At 46.6% G+C, this 15,104-nt stretch overlaps 6 protein-coding genes across 6 annotated transcripts; 4 read left to right on the top strand and 2 right to left on the bottom strand.

The window, feature by feature from the left end:
* Positions 1-169: 169 nt before the first annotated feature.
* trm82 (putative tRNA methyltransferase) lies at positions 170-1,761 on the top strand (the record flags this gene model as incomplete). Its single annotated transcript, XM_057251691.1, has 2 exons — positions 170-606; positions 657-1,761. The coding sequence occupies 2 exons, from the start codon at positions 170-172 to the stop codon at positions 1,759-1,761; spliced, it is 1,542 nt and encodes a 513-aa protein (XP_057111016.1).
* Positions 1,762-2,840: 1,079 nt separating this feature from the next.
* N7479_003995 (uroporphyrinogen decarboxylase HEM12) lies at positions 2,841-4,111 on the top strand (the record flags this gene model as incomplete). Its single annotated transcript, XM_057251692.1, has 4 exons — positions 2,841-2,895; positions 2,944-2,985; positions 3,057-3,980; positions 4,041-4,111. 4 exons carry the CDS (start codon positions 2,841-2,843, stop codon positions 4,109-4,111), a joined length of 1,092 nt encoding a protein of 363 aa, XP_057111017.1.
* Positions 4,112-4,235: 124 nt separating this feature from the next.
* On the bottom strand, positions 4,236-4,907 carry N7479_003996 (cytosine deaminase; the record flags this gene model as incomplete). The annotated part of the gene is made up of 3 exons (XM_057251693.1): positions 4,236-4,257; positions 4,383-4,648; positions 4,749-4,907. The coding sequence occupies 3 exons, from the start codon at positions 4,905-4,907 to the stop codon at positions 4,236-4,238; spliced, it is 447 nt and encodes a 148-aa protein (XP_057111018.1).
* A 1,047-nt stretch (positions 4,908-5,954) lies between these two features.
* Positions 5,955-7,444, top strand: N7479_003997 (type I HSP40 co-chaperone YDJ1; the record flags this gene model as incomplete). The annotated part of the gene is made up of 4 exons (XM_057251694.1): positions 5,955-6,011; positions 6,093-6,162; positions 6,214-7,065; positions 7,131-7,444. Exons 1-4 carry the CDS (start codon positions 5,976-5,978, stop codon positions 7,442-7,444), a joined length of 1,272 nt encoding a protein of 423 aa, XP_057111019.1. The 5' UTR covers positions 5,955-5,975.
* A 2,841-nt stretch (positions 7,445-10,285) lies between these two features.
* On the bottom strand, positions 10,286-12,513 carry N7479_003998 (flavin-containing monooxygenase; the record flags this gene model as incomplete). The annotated part of the gene is made up of 8 exons (XM_057251695.1): positions 10,286-10,743; positions 10,804-10,913; positions 10,989-11,128; positions 11,198-11,296; positions 11,380-11,516; positions 11,578-11,831; positions 11,897-12,181; positions 12,257-12,513. The coding sequence occupies 8 exons, from the start codon at positions 12,511-12,513 to the stop codon at positions 10,286-10,288; spliced, it is 1,740 nt and encodes a 579-aa protein (XP_057111020.1).
* A 426-nt stretch (positions 12,514-12,939) lies between these two features.
* N7479_003999 (alpha/beta hydrolase) lies at positions 12,940-14,177 on the top strand (the record flags this gene model as incomplete). The annotated part of the gene is made up of 5 exons (XM_057251696.1): positions 12,940-13,059; positions 13,127-13,335; positions 13,398-13,548; positions 13,609-13,641; positions 13,704-14,177. 5 exons carry the CDS (start codon positions 12,940-12,942, stop codon positions 14,175-14,177), a joined length of 987 nt encoding a protein of 328 aa, XP_057111021.1.
* Between the last annotated feature and the right edge of the window lie 927 nt (positions 14,178-15,104).

Below are 15,104 nucleotides of genomic sequence, written 5' to 3' on the forward strand. Positions count from 1 at the left end.
ACGTAAAAAGTAGACCCGCTCATGATGGACAGACATGGCAAGAAATCGATCAGAACGGCCTCTAGAGCTCTGATTGTTATTTGTTGTCTATTTGACTACAATTAGAAAACAATTTTTACATTTGGGAGTTCATTGGTCATTCCCATTCTGTGTATCAAAGCACTTCATCATGGCCAGTCTCCAACACCCGTTCCAGTGTCTGCGATATGTCAACAGGCAGTCAGCAGGCCAATCAGATATCCTTGTTGCCACTGCTGGTCGCAATCTCTACTCTTACGATGCGTCCAGTGGCCAGCGCCTGGATGTATGGCCTCAACCCGTAGATGCTGATGTGGAGGATCAAAGCTCCGACGCAGCTCCCGCATCTGAAAGCCAAGGGCCCCCAGAAAAGCGAAGGAAACTGTCTGAGAGCTCTGAGGAACAGAAAGATGCCAAATCTGAGTCAAAATCTAAGGATTCGAACAAAGAAGCTACCAACTCCTGGACCAACATTCCTCTTCTGACTGTTGCCCACGGCAAATATGTAGTGATCATGACCTCTGAGGACAAATGTGTTCGGGTCCTGAGTTTGGACAATGAAGGCAAACTCAAGCAATTGAGTGCTCGGTAAGTGGCAATTTTTTTATCTGCAAGCTCACCAAACTCATAATTTATAGTACAATGCCCAAGAAGCTTTCTGCGCTTACTCTGACTCCCGATGAGAACAATATCTTGTCGGGTGACAAATTCGGAGATGTGTACACTTTCCCTCTGATTCCCAGCGGAGAATACGTGAAAGTGCAGGCTCCAGTGAAACCATATGAGCCATCTGCCACAAACCTCACAGTGCACACGAAACGCAACCTTGAATCATTGGAGCAACAAATGCGACAAGCAGCTCTGTCGAGGACCAGCCAAGCAGAACGAGTGGTACTTAACTTCGAACATCAAGTCATTATCGGTCACGTTTCGTTGTTAACGGATTTGATCTCCGTTACCCGGCCTGCAGACTCGGCCGTTGGCAAGCGGAGTTACATTCTGACTGCTGATCGTGATGAGCATATCCGCGTTTCCCGTGGTGTTCCCCAAGCGCATGTAATTGAACAGTTCTGCTTTGGCCACACTTCGTTTGTCAGCAGTCTTTGCGTCCCTTCGTTCGAACCCAAGGTTCTTGTTTCGGGTGGTGGCGACAACTATCTGCTTGTGTGGGACTGGCTCGAGAACCAGATCTTACAGAAAGTTCAGCTTCCTGGGTCGGAAGGAGAGACTACAGTGCGCGGTATTTGGGATGTTTCGCTTGCGCCTACCGCAGACAATGTCGATCCTGTGAAGGCTATCTTTGTTGCGCTTGAAGGGTACGTTCTAATGACAATCGATGATATCTATACTTCTCCTAACATTAAGAGCAGGTCTTCACAACTTATTTACTACACTGTCGGAAGCGACAACACAATGACTCACCAAGATACCCTCCAGCTGTCAGGAAATGTTCTTGAAGTGACTGGCATTGATTCAAGAGGCACTATTCTTGTTGCCGTGGATACCTTGCGGCAATCCGATTCGACAAGTGCCTGGAAGTCGTCCTCTCAGCCTCCTCTCGAAACTTTCCGGCTCAGTTCTGGGAAGTGGGCTCCTGTAGAAGACCCAATGGTCACCAAAATCAACTCCGAAGGTACTTCAAGTCTCCCTACGACAGTAGAGGAGAAACAGCAGAAAGAGCTCAATGATTCAGTGTACCATTTGAGCAACCTGCGGAAGAGAGGTGACGCCTACGACGACTAAAAGCATGTTTTTGATGAATGTACAGCAAAATGATTAATTAGAGTTCCAAATATGTACATGTGTAATGCAGCAGTCTTCATTATAATTCGTTCAAAGAAACAAAAAGCATAGCGGCAAAATTCATATCAGTCCGATCAAGATATATATTCCTGGAAATCATCATCTCAACATTGTTAGGGACAACTCCACAAACACAACAATCAACATCAGGTACAGTATAACGACTTAGCTCAGCACTCATCGGTAGATGCCTATTCCAAGTCCCATAAGTAAACGGACCTCAGCCTATAGGAGCATCATTTTTGAACAAACTATCGGCAGATTTCTCGACCGCCACAAGCACTATTTCCTTCCCCAATGACTTATCGCAATTTATACCGTTTACTTTCGCATCATACACGTAACCATTGGATTTTCCCCCGTTTATTTCGGTGCTATAAGTCAAGCTGCACGAGATGTAGTATTAGTTTTGTCGTTGGTATGAAGAGTGTGCCTTGATAGGATGGCCCAGGAGCCGACACATTCTTAATTCATTGCGGCAGCCTAGATCTGCTGAGGATCTCCGGCGAATGGTTCATCCAATCGAACCCCAGCCTCAATTTCTTAGTTAAAACTATGGTGGTTATAAGGCTAGAGCATCTTTAAGCTCTTGGGGGCCCCGGACACGGCTTTTGAGTTAGGTATGGGCAACTATAGGGCTATTATACTAACTGTGGGATCCTTGATCGGTCGTAAGAGTCCCTGGGAAGAAGTCCTAATAAATTTATGAGGTCGGATAGATCAACCTCTGGAGAAACAAGTTGTCTCACAAGAGACAATGATGTACTGGTGATGTCCAATAGCTAAACACAGACATGCCATTCAATTCAACAACTCAATTCTAGCCATGTACCAATGCACAAGAAACTACCAACTTATCAAAAAATAGTGAAAAGAGAAGAAAACGAAGTTGTGAAGGTAAAACGCGGCATAAAGCTTTGCCACTCCCGATCAATTGCTGGCCGCGGTACCCGGAGAACCTTGTAATCCCACTTCCCCTCCCGAGGTCCTTCATCCCACTTGCATATACCACCCACACAATGCAGGAACAATTTGAGCCTTTGAAAAACGACTTGCTGCTGAGGGCCGCACGGGGTATGCCTGATCTATGCATTTAATTTTAATCGGAGCTGACAATCGCAGGTGAGAAGGTGGAGCGTCCTCCGATATGGGTTATGCGACAGGGTGAGTTTGGCTTATTCTTACACCACGTCCTCAAGGACAATTGATTGACCTTCTCGTTCTTTCTTCAACAGCTGGCCGATACCTCCCCGAATACCATGAGGCAAAGGCCGGTCGCGACTTCTTCGAATGCTGCCGTACACCTGAAATTGCCTCGACCTTGACCCTCCAGCCCATTGAGCGTTATGAAGGCCTCATCGATGCTGCAATTATCTTCTCCGATATCCTAGTCATTCCTCAGGCCATGGGTATGGTTGTGGAGATGCTGGACAAGAAGGGACCTCATTTCCCCGAGCCGCTCGACTCCCCCACAGACGGACAGTACGAGAAGGTGATGGCAAAGGATGTGGATGTGAAAGCAGAGCTGGACTACGTCTATAAGGCTATTACCCTCACACGACTCAAGCTGAAGGGTCGGGTGCCCTTGATCGGCTTCTGTGGTGCACCATGGACGCTGCTGTGTTACATGGTCGAAGGCGGTGGCAGCAAGCTCTTTGTGCAGTCTAAGAAATGGGTCTACAAGTACCCTACCGAGGCACAGGCTCTTCTGCAGAAGATTGCCGAGATTTGTGTGGAATATCTCGCCCTTCAGGTCGCTGCCGGAGCACAGCTCGTGCAGGTCTTTGACTCGTGGGCCGGTGAGCTGTCTCCCGCCTCGTTCAAGTCGTTCTCGCTTCCTTATCTCCGCCACATCTCTGCCAACCTGCCCAAGCGGCTGCAGGAGATGGGCCTGGAGCCTGTGCCTATGACAGTCTTCGCCAAGGGCGCCTGGTACGCTCTGGATGACCTTTGCGATTCGGGTTACAATGTTGTCGGCTTGGACTGGCTGCATGATGCTGGTGAGGCCATGCGCATTGCCAACGGTCGTGTGACTATCCAGGGCAATGCGGATCCTGGCATGCTCTACGGTGGCCCCAAGGCCATCACTGCCACAGTTGAGCCTATGGTTGAGGGATTCAAGAAGGGCAAGCAAGGATGGATCTGCAACTTGGGCCACGGTAAGTTAAACCTTATAATTTGGGACTGCACATCACTTAACTAATTGTCTATCAACGCAGGTGTCACTCCATTCGTCGACCCTGAGAACCTCAAGTTCTTCTTTGAAGAAATCCACCGCTTGACAGTATAATATCGAATACTAAAAAGGACCCGGATCAGAAGACTACGTTGGATCTAAAAGCACATCTTTCGGGCCTGAATCTTTTCAATTCTCGGGGTATTTAAGGCTATGATATATGCAGGCCTTATGAAATTTAGACAGCGATATCCTCGTTCCTGTATAGCAGACACTGCAGTTAGTCTTGATGATCATGAAACAGCCAAAAGTTGTCGATGTAATTACGAGCAGATCGAGAGCCGCTTTACGCATTGCGATAGACCAAGCACCAAACATAACATACCATAGCTCAGGCTTCTCCTTCATGAAGTTGGCCATCAATTCCTTGCATTCGGCATTATCCAAGACAACAACCTCCTTGCCACGGTTGAGGAGCAGCTCTTCGCCACCCATGAAGCTCTTGTTCTCACCAATAACAACCCGCTTCACCTTGTAGAGGATACAAGCACCGGTACACATGTCACAGGGGGAGAGGGTGGTGTACATAGTGGCACCCTCGTACGCAGAGGCAGGAAGACGGCCGGAGTTTTCGAGGGCAGACATCTCAGCCTTAAAGAGGTTGTTAGTGGTAGTTCATGAAAACTATAATAGTTGGTATGGATATAAATCGACGATTGATATCAATTGAAGTATATCACGCTTTACTGACATGCAAGACAGCGCTTCCCTTCTGGACGCGCATGTTGTGACCACGGCCAAGGATCTTTCCATCCTTTGAAACCAGGGCAGCACCAATTGGCACACCTCCCTCAGAGAGGCCCTGCTTCGCCTCTTCGACGGCGGCAATGAATCCGGGATCTTGTTCCATTTTGTAGTGTGGTAATTGAGCTTAATGTGGGCAGTACGGAGTAAAAAGAGAGGGAGATAAGAAAACTACGGAGCACGGGAAATCTACTCCGTACAGGGTATAATCGGAGAGTTCCGAACCCCTCTATGACGATTGAACCAAGTGGACCACGAAGAGCTTTTTTTTCCCCCTCTCTTCTTGGCTTATCGATAAGAGATATGTGGCTGGAGTATGGTGGCTGTTAGTGGCAAGGGTTCAAAATTTCTGCGCGAGTTTTACTGGTACATTTACAGGGATTTGTACGGAGTATACAGGATACATACAATATATACTGTTGTACTATGTAGTAGTACTATATACGTATATAATACATTGTCTATTAAACCAATACATTGCTAAATCAACGATCATTTTGTAGCAAAGATGATATTATTTCTATATAGACATCCATACTACATAACTACTATGTACATAACGTACATATGGGTGATGGGTGAAATGTGCCCCTTTAGTCAGCAGTAATAAAAAAAACCATCCATGGAAGCCCGGAGAAAGAGAAGTCTATCGAAAACCACAGAAACCCATAGAATCAGCGCTCGGGCCATTCACAATGTACATAGAAGCCACCAGAAGAGTTGAAGATGAGGAACAGGACTGTATTATAGAACAATTTGGTCAATTCTAGATTGAAAATTAGCAAAATCTACTTCAGAGCGAAACAAAGAAAAAACTAGTGTAAAATCGTGAACTTCTAGTTGCCCAGGTAATTTATTGTGTTATTTTACAACCCCCATACAAGGTACCTGGGTAAAAACCTTGGAAAGTTACTCAGCCTTTTTTCAGGCTTCCGATTATTATTGTTCAGATAAACCATCTCGCCCTTTCTCTTCCCCCTCCACTTTTTTCATCCCCTCTAGCCAGGACTTCAAAAATATCCGCAATTGTTGTCTGTTCGGCATTCCACTATCAAAGCAGCCTTAAAGTTTTCGCCTTTATCTCCCCTCCATTCTCCCGCTCCATTTCTGGATTCCACCAGAATACCCTAATATCGATACTTTCCCACGCCTCTGATTCCCCGCATATTTCACAATGGTCAAGGAAACGAAGTTCTACGACACCCTCGGGGTATGTTAGACTATCCCTGGCTGGTTCTGAACCCTGTTTGATACGTGCTTCAAATCCTGACTTGGAGTTTCTTTCATTTAGGTCTCTCCCACTGCTACCGAGGCTCAGCTTAAGACTGCCTACAAGAAGGGCGCTCTCAAGTACCACCCTGGTATGTGACAACCCGGAGACTCCGAATAGTATATATATGGGAAACACTCAGCTGACATTGCTTCGTCACATCAAGACAAGAACACCAACAACCCCGATGCCGCAGAGAAGTTCAAGGAACTGTCGCACGCCTACGAGTGTCTTTCCGACCCCGAGAAGCGTCAACTGTATGATCAGCTCGGTGAGGAGGGCCTGGAGCATGGCGGCGGTGGCGGCGGCATGAACGCCGAGGATTTGTTCTCTCAATTCTTCTCCGGCGGCGGCGGCGGCGGCCCCTTCGGCGGAATGTTCGGCGGTGGCATGCGTGAACAAGGCCCCAAGAAGGCCCGCACAATTCACCACGTGCACAAGGTTAACCTCGAGGATATTTACAAGGGCAAGGTGTCCAAGTTGGCGCTCCAGAAGTCCGTCATCTGCGGTGGCTGTGATGGCCGCGGCGGAAAGGAGGGTGCTGTCAAGGAGTGCACAGGCTGTAACGGCAGTGGTATGAAGACTATGATGCGCCAGATGGGTCCCATGATCCAGCGCTTCCAGACCGTCTGCCCCGACTGCAACGGCGAGGGTGAGATTGTCCGTGATAAGGATCGCTGCAAGAAGTGCAATGGCAAGAAGACCGTCGTTGAGCGTAAGGTTCTTCACGTTCACGTCGATAAAGGTGTGCGTGATGGTCACAAGATTGAGTTCCGCGGCGAGGGTGATCAGATGCCTGGTGTCATGCCCGGTGATGTCGTGTTCGAGATTGAGCAGAAGCCCCACGCCCGCTTCCAGCGCAAGGGCGACGACCTGTTCTACCAGGCTGAGATCGATCTGCTTACCGCTCTTGCCGGCGGTGCTGTCCACATTGAGCACCTCGATGATCGGTGGATGACTGTCAACATCGCCCCTGGCGAGGTTATCGTTCCTGGTATGTGACTTGCTTTGTTTCTCCCCATAAGCCTTCTGAGACTTGTTACTAACAATTCTTTTCAGATGCCATTAAGGTCATCCACGGCCAGGGTATGCCCTCATTCCGCCACCACGACCACGGCAACCTGTACATCAAGTTCGATGTCAAGTTCCCCAAGAAGGAGGAGCTCCAGAACCTGGATCTCCTCGAGAAGGTCCTTCCTCCTCGCTCTGAGAAGATCGTGCCCCCGGCCGATGCCATGGTCGAGGACTTCGAGCTCGAGGACCCCGATAACGAGCAAGACCAGGCCCGCGCCCACGGCGCGGCGACCGGCATGGACGAGGATGATGATGAAGTGCCCGGCGGTGCCGAGCGTGTGCAGTGTGCTTCCCAGTAAAAGGATTTCGGAGACAATTTCCATGCCGTAAATGGGGGTTGATGTTGGGCCAATGATGAAGACTTCGCTTATGATACCATGTGAAGGGGGCCATCTCCTTAACCCCGATTTGACGCGGGGGACCTGTTTGTTTTCTTTATGCTTTGCAATGGCGTTTCCTCCGAAGACCTGGAAGATATCATTTTCTCTTTTTTCTCTTTGTCTTCTCGGTTTCCATTTCTCAATTTCTTCTGTAATCCTCTTGAATCCTTCCTCGCCTTGTCGAGCTCTACTTTTTCTTCTTTCGCATACCAGTTTCGGGTCCTTGATCCTTGCTTTTGACCCTTGCTTTTTTAACGTTGGTCGCCCATTTTATGTTTTCCATGGGAACGGGGGTTTGTGTGGTGATGGAGTTGTGCTGACAATTTGAAAGAGTCATGAATCGAAGATGGATGAGACAAGACCACGATTGCGAGCCTGGCTCTTGCAAACGATCTAAAAATATTTCTGTTGCTCGCGCTGGCTTTGTTCTAGGACGAAGCTCTGGAAGGGCGTCGTGGCGTGATCATGATGGATTCGTGTTTCTTTTTTCTGTTAGCCTGCACTTTGATGATGACGTTTGAATAGACATTGTGTGTTTTCATTTCAATGTATTTGCTCATCTATATTGATGATTTTTTTTATATGAGACGTATTGTTGTTGGTAGTCGTAAGAGCGAAGAGAAGGAGGGAGTGCGGTAAGATAGCTTTTCTAGAAGTCCTCAAGGTCCTCTGTGCTGTTGTGGGAATCTCAAGGTCATCCTGTTACTTCAGTGGTTGGTATGTTGATCAGTGCACGATAGGTAATAGGGAAGAGTGTCTCAAGCATATATCATAGAGTGATGGGTAGGTGTGGGCTATTCAGGTAAAAATCGGAAGATATACTACGCGCGTGGCGTGACACGACCGTTGATCCTTACCTCGGCAACAATACTAAGAGTCTCGATCTTCAACGGGAATCTGAACATCAGATGGTGATTGAAAAAAGTAGGATGTTTCTACATGGGAATAATTGCCCATAGCGCGCTGGAACTTATGTACATACTATCTTGTCTGGGGAGTAAGGGGAGGGGACGGCTAGTGCATTTTATACCTAAAATGATATTGAATAGATATTCGCAAGGGGTTATTGTGCTAGCGAATACATTTCGTCCTCATCCTCGCTTTCTGGTTGATGCTCCTCAATAGCCCGATAGTTCCCGCCTTCCACCTGCGCTCTTCCCTGTTGCTAGTCTTCCATGTCACAGTGGCGAATATGGAACGTTGTATCCAACTTGCAGCTTTCTAGTCCTGCCGTAGATTTCTTTATCTAGCAGCGGCCTAGGCTTGAGATGCGGAGTCCGAGTATGATATGTATAACATTCCATATAGCCCCGAGTAGATGAGAGAAAGAAGAGTAATGTGTTCTGTATTGGTGTTATCGGTTTGCATCATGGTCCTAGGAATAAATAAATTAGTCAGATAACTTCCAGCAATCGTTGGGGCACAGGATATCAACTGGCTGTACCCTATTCTGAGACGGATTCCCCTAGTACCCAATAGATGCCAAGTAGCTAGGGGACCGAGGACCAGAGTAAAACAAAATCCAGCCATGATCGTCTGTCTTGTATTCGAAGAATCTACATTTTCCCGTAGCACACTGGTAGGATATCGATCTGGGATATGCCGCATCCCGACCTGCTATGATCCGTCTGCTCAACTGCCTTCTGTGTCCATGTCCACAGTCACATGTGGGGTTTTCATCCAAAATGCCTCGTCTGTCTCCGAAGCAAGCAAATGCTCCGCAGTGAGAGCATTTGTAGTATGGACGGTATGCATTGCCGTTGTTATTGGATGACACACAGTGAGTTCTTTTGGTAGGTCCGTCACATTTAAGGCAGCGGGTATTGAAATCATTATCCATATTTCAGAGTGGGATAGCTGTTTGCTGAAATAGTGTTTCGAGTTTGTCTAAGCAGATATTGGGGGAAGGAAAATTCGAAAGAGTAGCAAGATGGTCTATTTTATACAACACGGTTAGGCTCAGCCTCCCAACACAACACCCCTGTCCGTATTGGGCGCCTGGCACGAAAATATGGATGTAATTGAGCCAAGGCTGACTGACGTGAGTCATCTAATCTGTGTGGCTATGAAATAGCTGGAATTGTGTGCATAATAATCTCTTTAGATATGATCATATAGTGTTCTGGCGGGACACCGACAGCTTCCGAAGATGAGATGTGCTAGAATCCGTTCTGGGTGAGAGAGAGAGTATTTGACCACAAATTCAATCAAAACGTCTCATTCAAGGTCCCATAAGAATGCAGGGCAATCCACACGATATGCCTTCTAGGAAATTATATTTATCGGGGATTATCAGACAGCGATACTAGTTGATACTGAGACTCGCTAAGAACATAACTCCATAATTTCAATACAAGAGTTTGCACTATCCTTTTTAGTGCTATTCTTCTACCCATTCATCTGTCAAGTTATTCAAAAATAGAAAGGCATCAATCTTGTGGATTAAATCAGTTTCACTGCCCAAACTTTGGTTTTCTATGAGGAAGAATGAGGCCGACGAGGTAAATATCGAGGTTGTTCACTTCATTTACAACTGAGTTAATATGCAGCAGGGAGCTGAGGATGTCCCTTTCTAAGTAAGGAGGTAAACAGGTAATATTGAGTCAGTCAATCTTGTCAAGACAGAGTAGACAAGAGTGAAATCTACAACTTGGTGAGCAATATAACACTCCGAAGAATGATGGATTGAAAAGCCTGGCGATGTCTATCTCTAGCTGACTATGACAGGCTTTGTCACCGACACTCAGTCTCACTGGCTACTTAGCTCAGATCTGGTTGCACATCTTTGCCGCCCAATAGGCCTAGATAATGAGAAAGATCCCTTCCATCAAACTCCCTCGTATGGAATCCATTTCCAAGGAACTCATACCTATTCAGCCGATTGAAGTACTTGAGATCGCAATCTTCGAGACGGGGCTTTTCAAGAAGAGCAAGGAAGCTCAATCTCGAACCAGGGAACATGGCGAGAGGTCCATCGATCTTTCCCTGCTTGAACCAACTGCTGCAAGGGCCAGTCCAAGCGGTGCGGTTTAGGAACAACTTTGCATGCTCCGCAAACTCTTCGCAAACTTCAATCTTAGGGGTAACACTCTTGATGTTTTCTGTCTGCATCTTTTCAGCGATTTGAAGGACCAATCGAGAGGTTGCCTCAAAGATTGCAAGGGTGGATCCGTGACCAAGTGGGCCATATGGCCCTCCTTGCATGTAGTAGTTGGGAACTATATAATGTCAGCAGGCGGGGGTGTTCGGATCAAATCTGTTGAAATGAATGCACTTACTGTGGGGGACTCCAATAGATATCCAAGAGCTTGTGCTCTTTGCGAAGAGGTCTTGAACATTATAGTTTCCCGCCACGATAGGGAAACGCGGAATCCAGCTTGTGTCGAACCTATAGTTTTGAATATCAGTCTGAATGAATTGAATGAAAGGAAAAGAAACACCCAAAATATCCGGTTGGACTTACCCAGTTGCACACAGGATAGCGTCTACCTCATGCTCGACACCATCGGCATCAACAAATCCTGCGGGGGTGATTCGCTGCAACTGCTTCGTAAAGGCATGGACATTGTCAAGATTCAAAGCCTCAAGGAATCCATTTCCAGGCTATTTAATGTTCAATCAGCTCTCCATTGCAAGGCTGAGAAATATACTTGGAAACACACTGGAACTTACTGTTGGTCTTCTGCAGCCAATACCGAAATCCTTGGGGATCATGGCCTCACAAAGCTCTTTATCGCCACCCAACTTTGTTTTCATCTCATTAATTGCAAACTGAACAAAACGAAATTAGCATCATATTATAAGTTGCCCTGTTGAAATATACACGTTAAGAGCTGGAGGGAGTATTGACTTACTTCCTTTGCACCTTCTGCTTCGGGAGTGCCATTAAGAATGAATTTGAACCTCTGGTTTAGTTCTGACTCGATCATTTTAGAGTACCTGAGATACGACTCAGGATCATCTCGGAAAGCTTTCTTCTGCTCCTCGGTGTCTTCAGGAGAAAAAAATTCTGATTAGATTCTATTAGTGTGACAGGGTTGATATTCACTCACATTCAAAATTACCACCATTGGGGCCAGCAAATTTCTGGGCAAAGCCAGCAGTGATCCAAGTCGGGCTCCGGATCCAAGTATACAGCTTTTCCACAGTAGGGGCGATGGAGGAGATGAGCTGGACACCGCTGCTGCCAATGCCGATAACAGCAACTCGTTTTCCCGTGAGGTCAATAGACTCGTCATAATGAGCACTGTGCTGCAACAGTCCCTTGAATGAGTGTAGGCCTTCAATATCTGGCCACTTCCAATTGCTGTGAAATGAGTTATTATTAATCGTTCACATTATTTTTTGATGGATGGTTGCCGCTTCACTTACTTGAGGACGCCACCACCATTGACTAGGATATTGCAAGTGTCCTCGATTTCCGTCCCTTCGGGAGTGCGAATCTTGACATGCCAAAGACCTTCCTCCTCATTCCAGTTGGCTCCTACAACGGTATGGCTGAGCTTCATATACTTCCGGAGCCCATTGTTTTCCACAACATCGTTGAAGTACGACCAAATTTCTTGAGAAGAGGAGTAGTAATGGGACCAATTTGGGGTTCTTGCCCATGAAAACTGGTAGCATGCGGATGGAATATCACAAGCGCAACCAGGATATCTGGTTATATATAGGCATGATTAGTCCCATGCTTGATGTATCACAGCAGCTATAAGAGAGCAATGGATGACGAACCTGTTTTCCAGCCATGTGCCACCAATATCAGGATTCTTCTCATAAATCTGGAGACTGATATTCTTCGAATAGTTTTCCATGAACTTGGAGAAGATGATTCCAGAAGCTCCAGCACCTACGTGAATGATACGGAACGGGCGAAGGGTACCGTGCGGTCTTTCAAGGATGCTGTAGCCCCTTTCATCCTCCCGAACCCATCCATGCTTCTCAGCAAGTGGAAGACTGTTGTCACGTAGGAAATCGTTGGTAGAACTCATCTTTTCTGAGATTTAAGAGCGAAATCAACTGATGAGAAGAATGATGAACAATACAAGATAAATGGAGAACAATGCAGATTAAGTAGAGAATGGTTAGGTGTAATGTATTGTTCTCGTTAGGATAGTATTCACCATCCTCGGACGTTCTAGTCAAGACCCGCCGAGGTGTGAGTGAGAGGGCTTGAACGCCGAGGGGTTCAACTTCCGAGGCGATGGTGGCATCGCCGAGTGGACGCCAACTGGGGCAACCATGCCATAAAATACCCCACAAACTACCCCATAAACTACCCCAGTGTGCTGTATAAATACTGTGCTTCGATGCAACATGTTTATGCTAAGATATTGTACTCGACATAAAAAAATATCATTTCTGATACAAAACGCACTTCAAAAAGAAAAGTGAGACGAAACAACCTAACCGTCGCCATGAAATCCGATTTAAGCCTAGACATTGGCCCATTCCAGCCGGAAAACATCGACCCAAGTACAAGTGAGCTTAATAAAGCCTTGGTCAAGCTCTGTAAAGCAGATGTCAAATGGTGGCAGGTATGTCTACTGCGAGAGCACCCTAATTTACCAAGTCCATCCAGAATTCACAGCTAACAAAACCAAGTGTGGAGCAGCAGAATACAGAAGGCGTCGTGTAGCTGGCGAAACCCCCTTTCCTCAAGCCCCAAAGGTCGATAACACATCCGATATTCTTGTCCCGTCCCCTGAAGGGCATGAAATCCACTGTCGGGTCTTCGGCCATGATCATCCAAACCCTAAAGGGGTTTTCTATCATATCCATGGAGGAGGCTATGTATTGGGATCCTCCGCAGGGTAAGCTGCAGTCCAATATCTTTGCGTAGCTGTCAAGGATGTCATACAAATAACATGCGCAGGCAAGACCTTCTCCTCAGCGCAGTGTCACAGGCAACAAACCTCGTGATTGTTTCGATAGACTATCGTCTAGCACCTGAGCATCCGTTCCCTGTTGGCCTAGATGATTGTCGCACAGTAGCAGACTGGCTAATCGAGAACTCAAGAGAGAAAGTATTACTCCCTTCTTTTAAAATTAATTTTCGTGAATTAACGAGATACAACCTAACGTAGTGGCACTGCGACTTCAGATTTATCGGTGGCGAGGTAGGTCAAAATATAGCAGACTCTAGTGGTCACTCATTTGCTGATTATACGCAACACAAAAGTCTGCAGGTGCAACGCTATCCGCTTCGGTTCTTCTTTATCTGCGGGAGGCCTCAAGATTAGACAATATTGCTGGAGCTGTATTGAATTATGGCAATTATGATCTCTCGATATTGCCATCTATGACTACCTTGGATCCGGAAAATAGTGCGTTGTTGACCTATGAAGACTGCAAACAATTTAGCAACGCTTATCTCCCTACCATCGGACGTACCGAACGAAAGAGCCCTGCTATGTCTCCGGTATACAATAAACTTGATGGTCTTACGTCGGCTTTGTTTGTCGTGGGTACCGAAGATGGCTGTTTAGATGATACTCTCCTTATGGCAACAAAGTGGCAGATAGCAGGCAATGAGGCTATCGTCAAATTCATCCCTGGAGCTTGCCATGGCTTTATGACGTTTGATGGTAGCAAAGTCAAAATCACCAGACAGGGATGGGACGCAGTTATCCAGTACCTCAACGAGAAGTGTTAGAGATATCTTGAATTGATCCTCGTTGGTTTATTTTGAAGATGTATATAGAGTGTTAGTAACGGTTCCTAGGAGTCGTATACTTGTCATAGTTCTGCATAGTTCGTATTTATATTATTAATAGTAAATATCTCATGTCTTTTCCTCTTTTGCTCGTCACGAACTGGATATACCATTTGCTAGTCGATCATCGCCTAAAAAGGTCCTATGAAAAATAATGAGCAAGCTCGGCGAGAACTGGGGTCTTCCGTCTCTACATTAGCGTTGCATTAGTGCGTCTAATGCAAGTAGTACATCCACGCGAGTCCAGTGTTGCATTTCTAAGATCTTTACATGACATTGAATTAGATATAACACATGTGCACTTATACTATACTTGTACAGTAGTGTGCATATCTCCGATGTGGCGTATGCCGCCCGTGCTTGCTTAGGTTTCTATATACTGTAACCCTGCAGGACTTGGGGTCTGACATTGCCTCAGGTTCCTACCGCAGTCTATAATCCGACAAATCAATAACCACTGATATAATTACTTCAACTAATCAAAACAAGAACAAAATCTCATATTACAGTGGCGACCGTCGCAACCGGCTCTTCCGAGGTAAATTAAGTAACTTCCCCGCCATTCCCCACACCCCAGAAAATCATTGAGGTGGAGGCACCGCCTTCACTGCAACATTCTCGAACTGGCGAAGTTGACCCCTCTCGATAAAAGCCATTATGACCGCCAATACTACACACAAAAGGTCTCGGTTGCAGAGCGCCTGCAATGTCTGCCATACGCGCAAAGTGCGATGTAATCTCCAAATCGCGGGGCCACCGTGCGCGAATTGTGAGCTTGACAAGGTTCCTTGTATTCCACACATTTCACGAAGGAAAAGGGCCCAAAGTCATAAAATCAACGACAGAAAGAGTGTTGGTACCGGGGCG

The sequence above is a fragment of the Penicillium vulpinum genome (genome assembly GCF_028829585.1).
Source record: "Penicillium vulpinum strain IBT 29486 chromosome Unknown utg000002l_segment0_segment0, whole genome shotgun sequence".
Lineage (NCBI taxonomy): Eukaryota > Fungi > Ascomycota > Eurotiomycetes > Eurotiales > Aspergillaceae > Penicillium > Penicillium vulpinum.